The sequence below is a fragment of the Rattus norvegicus genome, chromosome 16, assembly GCF_036323735.1.
Source record: "Rattus norvegicus strain BN/NHsdMcwi chromosome 16, GRCr8, whole genome shotgun sequence".
Taxonomy (NCBI): domain Eukaryota; kingdom Metazoa; phylum Chordata; class Mammalia; order Rodentia; family Muridae; genus Rattus; species Rattus norvegicus.
In genome coordinates, this window is record NC_086034.1 from 30,372,439 (window position 1) to 30,385,553 (window position 13,115).

The 13,115-nt window shown below is 36.8% G+C and overlaps 1 protein-coding gene across 3 annotated transcripts in view; it reads left to right on the forward strand.

Annotated features, from left to right (window-relative positions):
- The window catches only part of Tll1 (tolloid-like 1), a 201,182-nt gene that overhangs the window by 96,947 nt on the left and 91,120 nt on the right, over positions 1–13,115 (forward strand). For 2 of the 3 annotated variants that reach the window (NM_001106081.2, XM_063275708.1), the window contains 2 exon segments: positions 9,485–9,663; positions 12,524–12,629. In NM_001106081.2, coding sequence (NP_001099551.1) covers positions 9,485–9,663; positions 12,524–12,629 — 285 coding nt within the window. 3 annotated transcript variants of the gene reach the window in all.

The window sequence follows — 13,115 nt, forward strand, 5'->3', positions numbered from 1 at the left end:
GAACAAGAACTTCTGGCAATAGGGTCTATCCTGAGATGTAGTTAACTGTGCACTGAGGATTTCTTAAAGATAGTTAAGTTAAGTGGAGATAGCTTCTTGGTTAAGGGTGGGAGCCTGCATCTTCTTCCTTTCACACAAGATGATTTTAAGGACAAGTTTGTGGACTTTTGTCTCTGGTTGCTTGGGTTTTTTTTTTTTTTTTGTTTGATGGTTTGTTTGTTTGTTTTTTTGCCTCTTGGTCTTCTGTTTATTCATTTTTGTAGTTTCTGTGTTTCTTTCTTTTCTGTTGTTTTTGCTGCTATCTGTTTTAAAGAAAGAAAGAACAAGCTGAGAGGAACTGAGGGAGAGGAAAACATGATCAAAATATATTCTATGGACATTTGTTTCCATTAGAAAGGGGAGTAGTGGGCAGATAGTTAAAGATAGATCCTCCTAAAGATGTCCCAGGAGAGGTCTGGGCAAATGAGTTCAAACTAGGTCAGGCTCCCATTTTGTTTAGGATCTGGTGCTAGAGATGGCCAGGAACTCATTCATGAAAACATATTGGCCCCTGTATATGTGTAGAGTCATCACTATTTGTCAATTAAAAATTAAGAGCTGGTAATGTCTCTCAGTTACAATTCACTTATTTTGCTTGATAAAGGCTCTGGTTTGATTCATAACAGTACAAAATTAGCAAATATGGAAATAAAGTTCAGTTAAGTAACGAATGATCTTTACACGAAGTAAAGTGCAACACTGTTACCATATTCTTTCTTCTATGGTATGGTCCCCAAGGATTCATGTTTAGATACTCACAGTGAGGTTGCCCTCCATCTATGGTAGTCACAGTTACCTAACTTCTGTTTGCTCATGTGTCTGTCTTGGTAAAAGATGAGTGCACATGACTTTGGTATCCCTCATGGCCCCCCACGCACTGTTTTATATGCAGGTGCTCAGTATTTCTTAAAAGAATTTCATAAACAGCCAAACAATGGAATTATTTATCATTTACATCAAAATAAATTAAAAATTTGTAGCGTACCTACAAATAATTAAAACTCAGCAGCAAACTACTGAACTGAGAATAGGACCCCCATTGAAGGAATCAGAGAAAGAACTGGAAGAGCTTGAAGGGGCTCGAGACCCCGTATGTACAACAATGCCAAGCAACCAGAGCTTCCAGGGACTAAGCCACTACCTAAAGATTATACATGGACTGACCCTGGACTCTGACCTCATAGGTAGCAATGAATATCCTAGTAAGAGCACCAGTGGAAGGGGAAGCCCTGGGTCCTGCTAAGACTAAACCCCCAGTGAACTAGATTGTTGGGGGGAGGGCGGCAATGGGGGGAGGATGGGGAGGGGAACAGTGATAAGAAAGGGGAGGGGGGAGAGGGATGTTTGCCCGGAAACCGGGAAAGGGAATAACACTCAAAATGTATATAAGAAATACTCAAGTTAAAAATAAAAAAAAACAAAAAAACAAAAAAAACTCACCTGCACTCCTAAAAATCAGTTTTTACATATAAAATTGTTTTGCTTAATTTTAAGATTGTAATTTAACTACATTTCTCCATTTCATTTCCCTCTAAACTCTCCCATATGTCTTTCTTCACATGCCTTCAAATTCATAGCCTCTTTTTTCATATATATACATACATATCTCCCTATTTGGTCCATATGTAATTGTATGGAAACCATACTTTTGAGTGTTAAGTATAAATATATTTGTCATTGTTACAGTATTAATGTTGCCTATTGGTGATTTGTGGACACCATTTAACATTTTGTCATGTGCCTTATATTATTTTTTGCAGTAGTAGTAATGACACTTTGCAATAGAAATAACTCAATGTCTTTTTATCCCTTTAGTTATTTTAAACTTTACCCAGAACTAATATAGTTATGTCATCATTTTTGTCAATATAACGCTACATGTAAGTATAAAAATTAATCTGGAGTTGAAAATGTCTTGGAATTTGGGTCGCATGAAACATTTAGGACCTGCTAGAATATAGCAAGTTAAATGTTCATCACTCCGTCTGGAGTTCAGTGTTAGTTATTTTATGTCTGAAGCATTTAGGCATGGAACACGTAACATTTAATTACTTACTATATGATTCTATAGAATGTGGCATGCTTGTACCATCAGGCAATTGTGATGCCATTTCTTTTTACATATAAATGTATTTATTTTATGTACATTGATGTTTTGGCTGTGTGTATGTTTGCACCTTGTGTGTGCCTGGTACCTGCAGAAGCCAAAAGGGGACATTGGATCCTTTGGAGCTGGATGCACAGTCAACTCGATGTTCGACTCCATGAGACTCGAACTCAGATCCTCTGGAATAGCAGCCAGTGTACTGAATCACTAACTCTTCTCTTTAAGCCCCATCAGTTCTATTTCTGATGTTCATACAGTAATCAAACACATTTTGTCTTTTAACACTCTGTCAATAAAGCAACTTGTAACTTTTATAATTTCTGAAGCTAAAAACTGAATTTAAAAAAAGAGTCTCCTCCACACACTCAGAGAGAGCTATTGAATAGTTGGATGGAGCTTTAAGGAACTCTAAGACAGTAGCTCTTAACCTGTCAGTCACGACTCATCTGGAGGTCGCATATCCAATAACCTGAACATCAGCATGTATGTCACAATTCATGACAGTGGTAAAGAAAATAATTTTATGGTTGAGGGTCGGTCACCACACCATGAGAAATTATATTAAAAGTTTGCAGCACTAGGAAGGTTGCAAAACACTGTTCTATTTTTTTGTCTTATTTTGCTAAGGAAGCTTTGTTTCATGCCAACTGATGGTGGGGAGAAAAATAATGAAATGTAATAAAACAATAAAAATAAAATAATAAATATTAAAAGATATTAGATTATTTTGTCACTTAGCTATAGTGAGGTTCATGGTTTTAGGTTATAACTATTCACAAAGTTTTACCAGAATGTATGTTTTTATAAAGAAATGTGAATACATGTTATCCTCGATCCATTTTCAATAGAATTTATAATTTAATCTAACTTCCCTTTTGAAAGAAATTAAGATGAAAATGCTATATTTTCTATGAATGATTGTTAGCAGTAGTAGTAATTATTATAAGAATATTATCAATAAAATGATATATTTTAGTGAAAATTATTTGATTTGTTTTTATGAGACATTTATGTCATCAAATTTGTTACTTTAGTCTACTGCCCCTTATCCCTATTACTTCTGTTGTTTTGTTAGCTTCTTCAGCAACATTTTTCTACTTAATACTCTTTAATGTTTTATTTTTAAAAAACCTAACAATTTAATTTTTAACAATTTTCTAGGGTTTTGTTTCAATATTTGGATGTAGTCTGTTTGAAATAAGATATCCGTGAAATTGTCCTGTGTTTATTTCATGTGTACACCATTCTGTGACTCATTCATACTATTTTGGGGGACTATAACATTGAACAGAAGGTGTTTTCTTTCTGCCAGAGAATTTCAGTTAAAAGATGTTGCTAGCCAAGATGCTTGTATGCAAACAACAGAGACAAGTTAATTTAATAAAAATTAATTTATTAGAAGTTCTTTTGGATATTATTTTATTTTTTAAAATTTATTCATTTATTTACTTTTACACTCCAGATTTTTCCCACTCCAAGTCCATTCTCCCCCACAGTTCCACATCCCATACCTCCTACCCCCAGTGTCTCCACAAGGATGTGCCCACCCTACCCACCCCACCAGACCTCTACATTTTCTGGGGCCTCCAGTCTCTTGAGGGTTGGGTGCATCCTCTCTGACTGAACCCAGACCCAGGAGTCCTCTGATGTATATATGTTGGAGGCCTCGTCTCAGCTGGTGTATGCTGCCTGGTTGCTGATCCAGTGTCTAAGAGATCTTGGGGATCTCTCAGTGTTAATTGAGATGCTGGTCCTCCTACAGGGTTGCCCTCCTCCTCAGCTCCTTCCAGCTTCTCCCTAATTCAACCAGAAGGGTCAACAGTTTCTGTCCATTGGTTGGGTGCACATGTCTGTATCTGACTCTTACAGCTGCTTATTGGGTCTTTTGGAGGGCAGTCATGATGGTTCCCTTTTTGTAAATGCCCCATAGCCTCAGTAATCGTGTCAGGTCTGGGGGCCTCCCCTTGAGCTGGATCCCACTTTAGGCCTGTCACTGGACCTTCTTTTCCTCAGGATCTTTTCCATTTCCAACCCTGCATTTCTTATGGGTCAGAGCTTTGTGGGATAGCAACCCCATCCCTCACTTAATGCCCTCTCATTCTGCTGAAGGTGGGTTCAATAAGTTCACTCTCCCCACTGTTTGCTTGCCCAATGCTAAAGAAAAATTAGAGAACCAAGTGGAAGAGTGAAGGCCAAAAGAGTCCCCTTATCCATTGCTGTACCTGCTTTTGCCACTGGAGTCTTCTCTCTCCTTTCTGACTTATAGGACCTAATTTCTCATGAAGTATTTATGGAGACTATGACATTTATGAGATTCTATTTTGTGAGCTAGAACTGGAGTAGTGAACAGGTGGGGGTCCTGTCTCCTAGAATGCTCATATTCTAGAAAATACAGAACAGAAAAAAAAATAACAGAAAAATAACATAACACTTTCTTAGAGGAAAGATAAACTGAGAGATTCAAGGTCAAATATTTGGGAAGACTTGAAAAGGGGATGAAAGAGAGCTATGTGGGTATTTTGGAGTTTTGGATTTCTGCTGTGATAGACAGTAAAAGATAGTGAGGCATGAGTTTATTTCATGTTCAAGGCAAAACAGGGCAGTGATAACAGAGGGCAGTGGTAACATGACTAGTGGTGAGAGATGAATATATGTGGTAATATTTATGGCTGTGAAGATAATTTCAAAATTTAGACAGCAAGGTTTTGTCATCTCCATGAATGCATGCCATCAAATCTAACATGACTCTATCTCAGATCCTTAGAGCAACAAATGCTTGTTACTAACACATGGTCGTCTAAGTCCTTTGTGCAGTGTCATGGAGATGCCGCTTTCTGGACATACTGCTTCTTATGGCATTCCAAATGACAGCCACGTGGTCAGCCATGTGTCAGCTCTTCCATGTTTTCCCCAGAGATGACAGTTTTGGCTACTGTGCTATTGTTCAGAGCAAGCCATTTAACCAACCCAGCATTAGTGGGGCAGGGACTTGTCATCATCAGCCAGAGATGGAAGTGAGTATTTTTGAGCATTGACACAATTTACCACAGAATTGCTGAATAATGGTATAATCTTACATGATATTTAAAAACGATCATGATATTAAGAAACATACTGTGATAGTGAGGTAAGAAAGAAACAGAGAAAAATTTAGTGGACCATCCAACACTCCACATGACAAATGATAGGTCCTTAGAAAACGGCACTCACATTGTGTTCCATGAGAAGGACTCTGGGCATAGCTTAAAGATATAGTAAACAGGACTGACTACTGGGAAAAAGGGAGGTTGAGGATTTCTGGTTGTACTTGAACTGAGAAAGCTGAAGGAAGGTTAAGGTTACCATTAATTTTCACTAAGATAAGCTAATTAGAGTACAGGAAGGTGATTTATTTACTTATTGTTACCTTTATTGAGAATGAAACTGGGGAGATGTTTAGTGAGATATTCTTCATGGCCGTAGAGAAGCTAAGGAAATTGGCTAGATAGTTGCGTAGGCTCTTCAATATGTAGTATCCTCCTTGAGTACATTGCCCTGGATGCTTGTTCTATGTCAGTGAATTAAAGAGGTAGAGCCCCTGGCCCTCATGTATCTTAAAATGGAACACTTGAACTTCTATGTCTTGAGACATTTTAGAAATAGAAAATAGCTAAAGAATCAAGTCCTCTTAATGAAGAAAATATGATTAAATAAAATAATTGGAAGTAATTTTAAAAAGTAAAAGCAATCCTAAGTTATGGAGTTATGGATCTCTAGAGAAAACTTTAATGGTGTTTTGATCAGTAAACTTTAAAATGTGTAGCCCAGGCTGGCCTCGAACTCGTGATCCTCCTGCCTCTGCTTCCTTCAGCAAATCCTACCGGTGTGTGCCACCACAACCAGTGATCAGTAAACTTTAAATGAAAGCCCAGTAATTTAGATTAATTTTTTATAATTTAAGGTAAAATAAAATTTTCTTATATGTGAATCCTGTGTGTGTGTGTGTGTGTGTGTGTGTGTGTGTGTGTGACAGAGAGAGAGAGAGAGAGAGAGTGAGAGAGAGAGAGCAGATTGACCATTGATATAACAGTATAAAAATAACAACTAAATTAGAATGAAACATCAAGAATCAAGTAGAAGAAAATGGCATCAAACTTGATTTTGCCAGGAATTAAGACAGTGTTTTGATCAACCCGTGCATTTTTAACCCATGTCACCTTGTGAACACATGCCTGACATTTTTATAAGCATATACATAATGGTCCTAAATGTCTAGGATCTCCTGTACTTAAGACCTTTAGTTAGTCAAGGATCAAAGTACCACATTTGTTTTATTTCCCAGAGCCACTGAAAATAATAGCTCTATGAAGTAGGCACTGTAAAATCTGTTTTTCCTTTCCACTATGAAATCCATCTTATTATGGGAAATTGCTCTGGGTTCAACTTTGCCAAGAAGGGTGTTTGAGGATCAAATAAATAGCTTTTCTATGACCCAGAATTCCTTTTGCAAAGTGCTATGTTCTTTGAATATATCCAGCTAGAATGAGTCAACATGGGTAGTTTAATTGCTATATAATCATCAGATATTTCTGTCTACTTACTGTTGCTTTAAAATAGCAAACATTTTAGCTTAACTCTCCAAAATTTACAAAAGTAATCCTTTTTCAAAATCAAGTAATTTTGAATATGTAAGAGATTATGTTTTGGTATGTAGTAAGTACTTGTGTGTGAATTTTATATATTGTGTATAAAATATATGTAGGGGGAAAGAGAATATTTGTTAATTATTACTCTTTCTCCATGAGTTACCAAAGACTTCTGTTACTGATGTATTAACCTTAATTAGTTGACATAGCACTCACAAATAATGAGTATGAATTAACATCTCAAGTTAATATAGCATGAGTTAAAACTCACAGATATAGATATTTAAAGACTGCAAAATTAAGTTGGGAAGAATAAGGAAGGTGTGAGATGAGAATTTATATTTGTGGAAAATCAACAGGACTATCAAATTGACAAAAGTAAAATCCCTTCCCATCATTTGAGCAAATAATTTACTGTACTTAAAAATAATAAACCAAAAAGGCCTTTGACAATGTCTAATGCCCTGTTATTCCCAATTTAAAAACCAACTATGGGCTGCTGTCTTTTGATGGTGAGGAAGATAGTCCAAGAATATTTACATGTGAACTGTAATTATTAGTGCTTCAGATGAACTTTATTTGTACTCATTACTTCAACCATTATAACAGTTAAAATTTATTTTAAAATAGATATTTTCTGTGTGTTTGCTCTTGTAAGTTTATACATGATTCTGTCACATACCTTCACACATGTGCATGGATGTCATTCCTAAATGAATACATGGAACCAATATTCAAATGAAAAAGCATCAAGTATGTACAAGTGTCGATAAATTTAAGACAACACGCAGTAATTTGTTCTTGAGTGCTTAGCATTCCGTCTGACCGTCTATGGGCCTCCTTGAGTAGGTGTCATGAATATTGCACTCTAACATTTAGTGACTGGTCAATACAGGCATTTTATAACATTCTAACAATGTTTGCAAGCGTAATTGTCTCAGTTAGAGTTTTATTGCTGTCAAAAGACAACCTGACTCTTACAAAGGCAAACATTTAACTGGGGCTGGGCTCCAGTTTCAGAGGTTCAGTCTATGCAGGCAGACAAGATGCTGGAGGAGGGGCTGAGAGTTCTATATCTTGATCCAAAGGCAGACTGCCAGGAGGAGGGTGTCTTCCACAGGGAACCAAGAAGATGCTCTCTTCTACCCTGGGTGGAGCTTGTGAATAGGAACCCTCAAAGCCTACCTACACAGTGACACACTTCCTCTAACAAGGGTACAACTCCTCCAATAAGACCGCACATCCTAATAGTGCTATGTTCCATGAGCCAAGCATATTCAAACCAACACACTATGAACTGGTGATTCTTCTTTGTGAATTGTCACAGGTTACACAGTGCTCTGTCACTGAGCATCATAGCCTGGGTATCTAATGCACTGTGAACTTTGTGAGTTCTAAGTATGGCGAGGACAGTTCTTGGATGTTAAATGACTGTGTTCATGCTGCATTTTTACAAGGTGGAAAGGTTGAAGGTAGCTTTCCAGGTCAACTTCCAAAAGGTCTCTGACCTTATTAATGAGATATCTGAACTCATGATCAATTAATTTTCAAAACCCCACTTTAAATAAATTCATCAGGGTTTTATTGTGACATATGAATTTTGAGAAGGCATTGAGATAGAAACTCTTTATCTAGTTAACTACTAACCATAGGTAATTCACCTTCAGTTAGCTTTTGTAATATTATCATGTTTATTTGTGGTTGCATGTGTGTATTAATCTGTGTAGATACTCATGCCAGGGCACATATGTAGAAAGATAAGAGGAAAACTTTCTGGAGTGAGTCCTCTTTCCTTCTATTACATAGGTCATGAGAATCAAACACATGTGTCTTCTTTATCTCTTCAGCCGTCTTGCCAGGCCCCTCTATTAAATTTTTTCTGCTTTAGTTTTTATGAATGTGTGTATCTGTGTGCATATGGGGGGGTCTGGATTCATATTGGGAACTGTCTTCGATGTTCCTCTCAACCAAACCACTGATTGACCCATATGGTTAATCTGTAACTCTATCTAGACTGCTCTATTAGCCTGGGCTATGACCTTAGAGGCTGAGATTTTAAGACATTCCAAGCCTATCTATATCCCTATGGGTCTGATGATATAACCTCTGGTCCTTATATCATCAGTGGTAGTCACTCAACCCATGAGATACTGCCCTCTCCCCTTAATTAACTTTTAAAAAGCACTATTGTTATTATTATTATTTAGAACTAATCCTTTGGTAAGAAGATTAATTTATATGCAATTATCCAATGTCTTCTCACAGATGGATATTTTTTTCTTTTTCTTAAAAGGATAGAAGCAATTTTTAACATAAAAGAAATGTAGTATTAGATTATTGGTGACTAACCACACTGATAGTCACTGATACTGATAGAACCGTGTAGTGATTCTTGGTCCAGATATTGAGAGCTGAATATACCTTTCAACAGCACATTATATGTCATCGTTACCCCAACCGTCTCAAATCAAACTTCTGAACATATCTGAAAATAAGACGCAATATTATGTTCTAATAGAAAGACAATTGTCAAACATTTAATTAATGAGAAACTTTTAACATACATGAACTTAAAACTCCTTAATGAAAGGCTGTTCTGACTCCGGATATGTTGTGGTGTACAGGTGATCACTATGGTTTCTAAAAGTTCCGTGCTATCACGTCCAGCTGTGTTCTCTTCTTAAGTTCTTTCTGTGGTGTCCACTTTTTATAGATGCTGCTCCTATGTTGGTCGGCGGGGGAATGGCCCTCAGGCCATCTCTATTGGCAAGAACTGTGACAAGTTTGGAATTGTTGTTCATGAACTGGGCCACGTGATAGGCTTCTGGCATGAGCATACCCGCCCAGACCGAGATAACCACGTCACCATCATAAGAGAGAACATCCAGCCAGGTGAGACCGGTTGGAACCTGCAAACTTGCATTTCTAAACCATATGACCTTTTTTTTTCAGTGTAGTAAACAACATTTTACTCTATTAAAAATAGCCATTCCTAAGCTTTCTTTACTAAGAGGTAGTTATTTTATTTTAAATATCTGTGCTTTTCATGAATAGGCATGAGCTCTTGAGCAATAAGCTGACAAGATTTAATAATTTTAATAAACCATTTTTATTCTTAGTTCTTTGATTTATGCTATATAGACTAAGATTTGCTGTTATATACTGTGGCTACAGGAGTCAGTCTCGGGTCGGGTATAATTTCTAATTATATTTCTTCACTAATTGAAATATAATTTATGGTTAAAATCTAATTTTCTTGGCTGGGGATTTAGCTCAGTGGTAGAGCACTTACCTAGGAAGCACAAGGCCCTGGGTTCGGTCCCCAGCTCCGAAAAAAAGAACCAAAAAAAAAAGATGCTGCTCTTTAAGGGGTTGGGGATCTAGCTCAGTGGTAGAGCGCTTGCCTAGCAAGCACAAGGCCCTGGGTTCGGTCCCCAGCTCCGAAAAAAAGAAAAAAAAATCTAATTTTCTCGTATAGTTTTATGAGTGGTACTATACTCATTGTAAAATTATACATTTACTTTCACTTTCATACTGAAAAATACCAGTACGTTTCATCTGAAAACAATGTGTAAGTCCTGTTTGTCATTTTGTTGCAGTGTGAATCTTAAGCATAAATGGAGCAAAGGGTAACCTATTTTCTTAATCGCAGTCAATTAAAAGACTATGTTGAATTATTTTAGATTTTTCTGTAATCACTATTGATTTTGTTGTTGTTGTTGTTTGTTTGTTTGTTTGTTCTTCCTCGACTTCCTTCTAGTTACCACATGAACAATGGTGGAAATACTGCCAGGAAAAATGCAAAGCTCAGTGTAAACTCTGTGGATAAACACAGATGAATGTGAGGGAAAAACAATAACAGACATACACTTGGAGAACGCATGTCTTTGCTCAGAGTATGAGCAAAATGTGGCCAATACTACTTTTGACAAATAAAAACAGTTCTCAACGAGATTATAGTTAAGGAAACTTAAAAGAAAACAAGGCAATGATGAACAAAAAAGGTGATAGAATGGTTAGCCTGCCATACCACATAATGGTATTTAGCCCCGGCCTACAATGTTAGTTCTAAGTGGGTGATTGGCTATTAATTATTAGTTACCTGGAGACATTATGAAGAATCAACATCATCCATTTAGGTGTAGGAAATTAATGCTTTACCCTCTACTAAAGAATAATTGAAGAATTGTGTGCCAGTTACTTTGCATTGCTGAAAAGACACTCTGACCAAGGCAAGTAGAGAAGCAGGAGTTTATTTGGGGCCTACTGATTTAGAGAGTTGAAGTTGGAGTGCTTGTCCATCATGGCGGAGAGCATAGCAGCAAGAAGGCAAGCATGGCAGTGGAGCAGTAGCTCAGGCTTATATCTTGATCTGTAAGTAGGAAGAAGAAAGAGCTAAGTGGGAGTGATGTGGGCTTTTGAATCCTCAAAGTCCAATGCTCCCAGTAACATACTTCTTCAAAAATGAACTCACCTCCTAATTCTTCCCAAAGAGTTCCATGGCCTGAGGACCAAGTATTCAAGTATATGAGCCTACGGGGGGCATTCTATTTAAACCATCAAGGATTAGAAACACAACTCAGATTTGAAAAAAATCTCTACCTGCTGTGGGGTCTTTAACTTGAGATGAGGAAGGTGAAGCTAACATTCTCGAGAACTAGCAGAACCATGCACAAATAGTTTCTGAGAGATGAGTAGCTTCTCTGTATGTGAGTAGGAAAAGGTAAGAACAGTCTCAAAAATGTTTTAAGTGAAACATGAGAAGAAATCTTCAAAAGTTTTATTCCAGGCAGCAAAACAAATATTGGATCTATCAAATGGAACAAAAGACATTGACTAACACAAGGCTTTTGAGAAGGGAAAAAGACTACCACTGATTTCTTTTAGCTTAATTTTGGATCTGAAAAACCCTGTAATGATCCTGCTTAGCAGCAAAGGAATGATAAGATCTTATCGCAGGGAGTATCTAAAGATGAGGGGACAGGGATAAAAAGGTAACATATACAGGATGGACAGCCACAATATTTAAGAAACATTTAGAAATGTCTACTTAATGATTATAGTAACATCTAGAAATAAGAACAGAATAGGTAGAGTGTGGTACTCAGAAACAGGGGAACATATCATTTTTCACCAGTAGACCAAAAATCAAAGAAAATGCATGTGACTATGTGGATGGAATACCTAGGAACTGAAGCTGGCATCAGTGTTCATCTTGCAATTATATCATTAAGAGTGAAATAAAGAGGGCGTAATATTTCTGAATCTTTTTTCAAGCATCAAGTCAGTGAGAAGTTTATTATGAACCATCTTTGTATTGTCCTCTGTCAATAATTTTTATCATGTGACTATGATAAAAATGAAAGTTGTATCAAGACATAATTGCTTGAATTTGTGTTAAACTGTGGTTATAAATAATTATAATTATTTGTGTAATACTCACCAGCAATAAAATTTTAAAGAAAAGGATATTATGAGATAGATGAAGAGTATTTGGAAGAACAATATGCTTTTCTTTATCTTCTTTCGTAGAAATTAGCTCATTGTTCCACTCCAATGTTACTGGACAATTAGGCATTTAGTGAGGACATATGGATTTGCTTCATTTTTTGCACGTGAATGGATAAGTGTATAAAAGCAAGCAACACACCATTAGTCACTTAGTAAAACCCAAATAGAAGACCCAGATTTCTGTTCTTTTTTCTGTTATTTAGAAGTCTCCTGTGATGTTTTCTTTTTCCTGGACTCTTAGGTCAAGAGTACAATTTTCTAAAGATGGAGCCTGGAGAAGTAAACTCTCTTGGGGAAAGATACGATTTTGACAGTATCATGCACTACGCCAGGAACACCTTCTCAAGGTTGGAGTCTCAGGTTATACCTTTTGACTTTTAATTCTCTTTTTCACATGACTCCCCACAAAGCTGTGTTTATCTTTAGACTAGAAATACTGCCCCGGGGCAAAAGTGAAGCAGAGAAACCTTAGTTAACACCCATACCAACAACAGACATTAAAAAAGGACATTTATAACAAATTTCTATTGTTCTTACTAAAAGCATAGATGAGAAGTGATGCTGACAATGCTATCGGTTATTTAAGCAATTATACATCCTAAAGTTATTCAACATTTATAGTGAAAACAACTATCTAACCACTCAGCATATTAAGTCAGCAAAACATCATTTAATAAAATTTCAGACTTCACAAGTCAATTATGTGATCCCCCTGTTGCGTGGAAATGGCACACCCTGTGTTTGCATTGTGCTTTAGGCTGTGTGCTTTCACCTCCAACTCCGTGCATGCCTCAGAACTGATATGAGTAGAGGAATTCTCAACGACTACATTA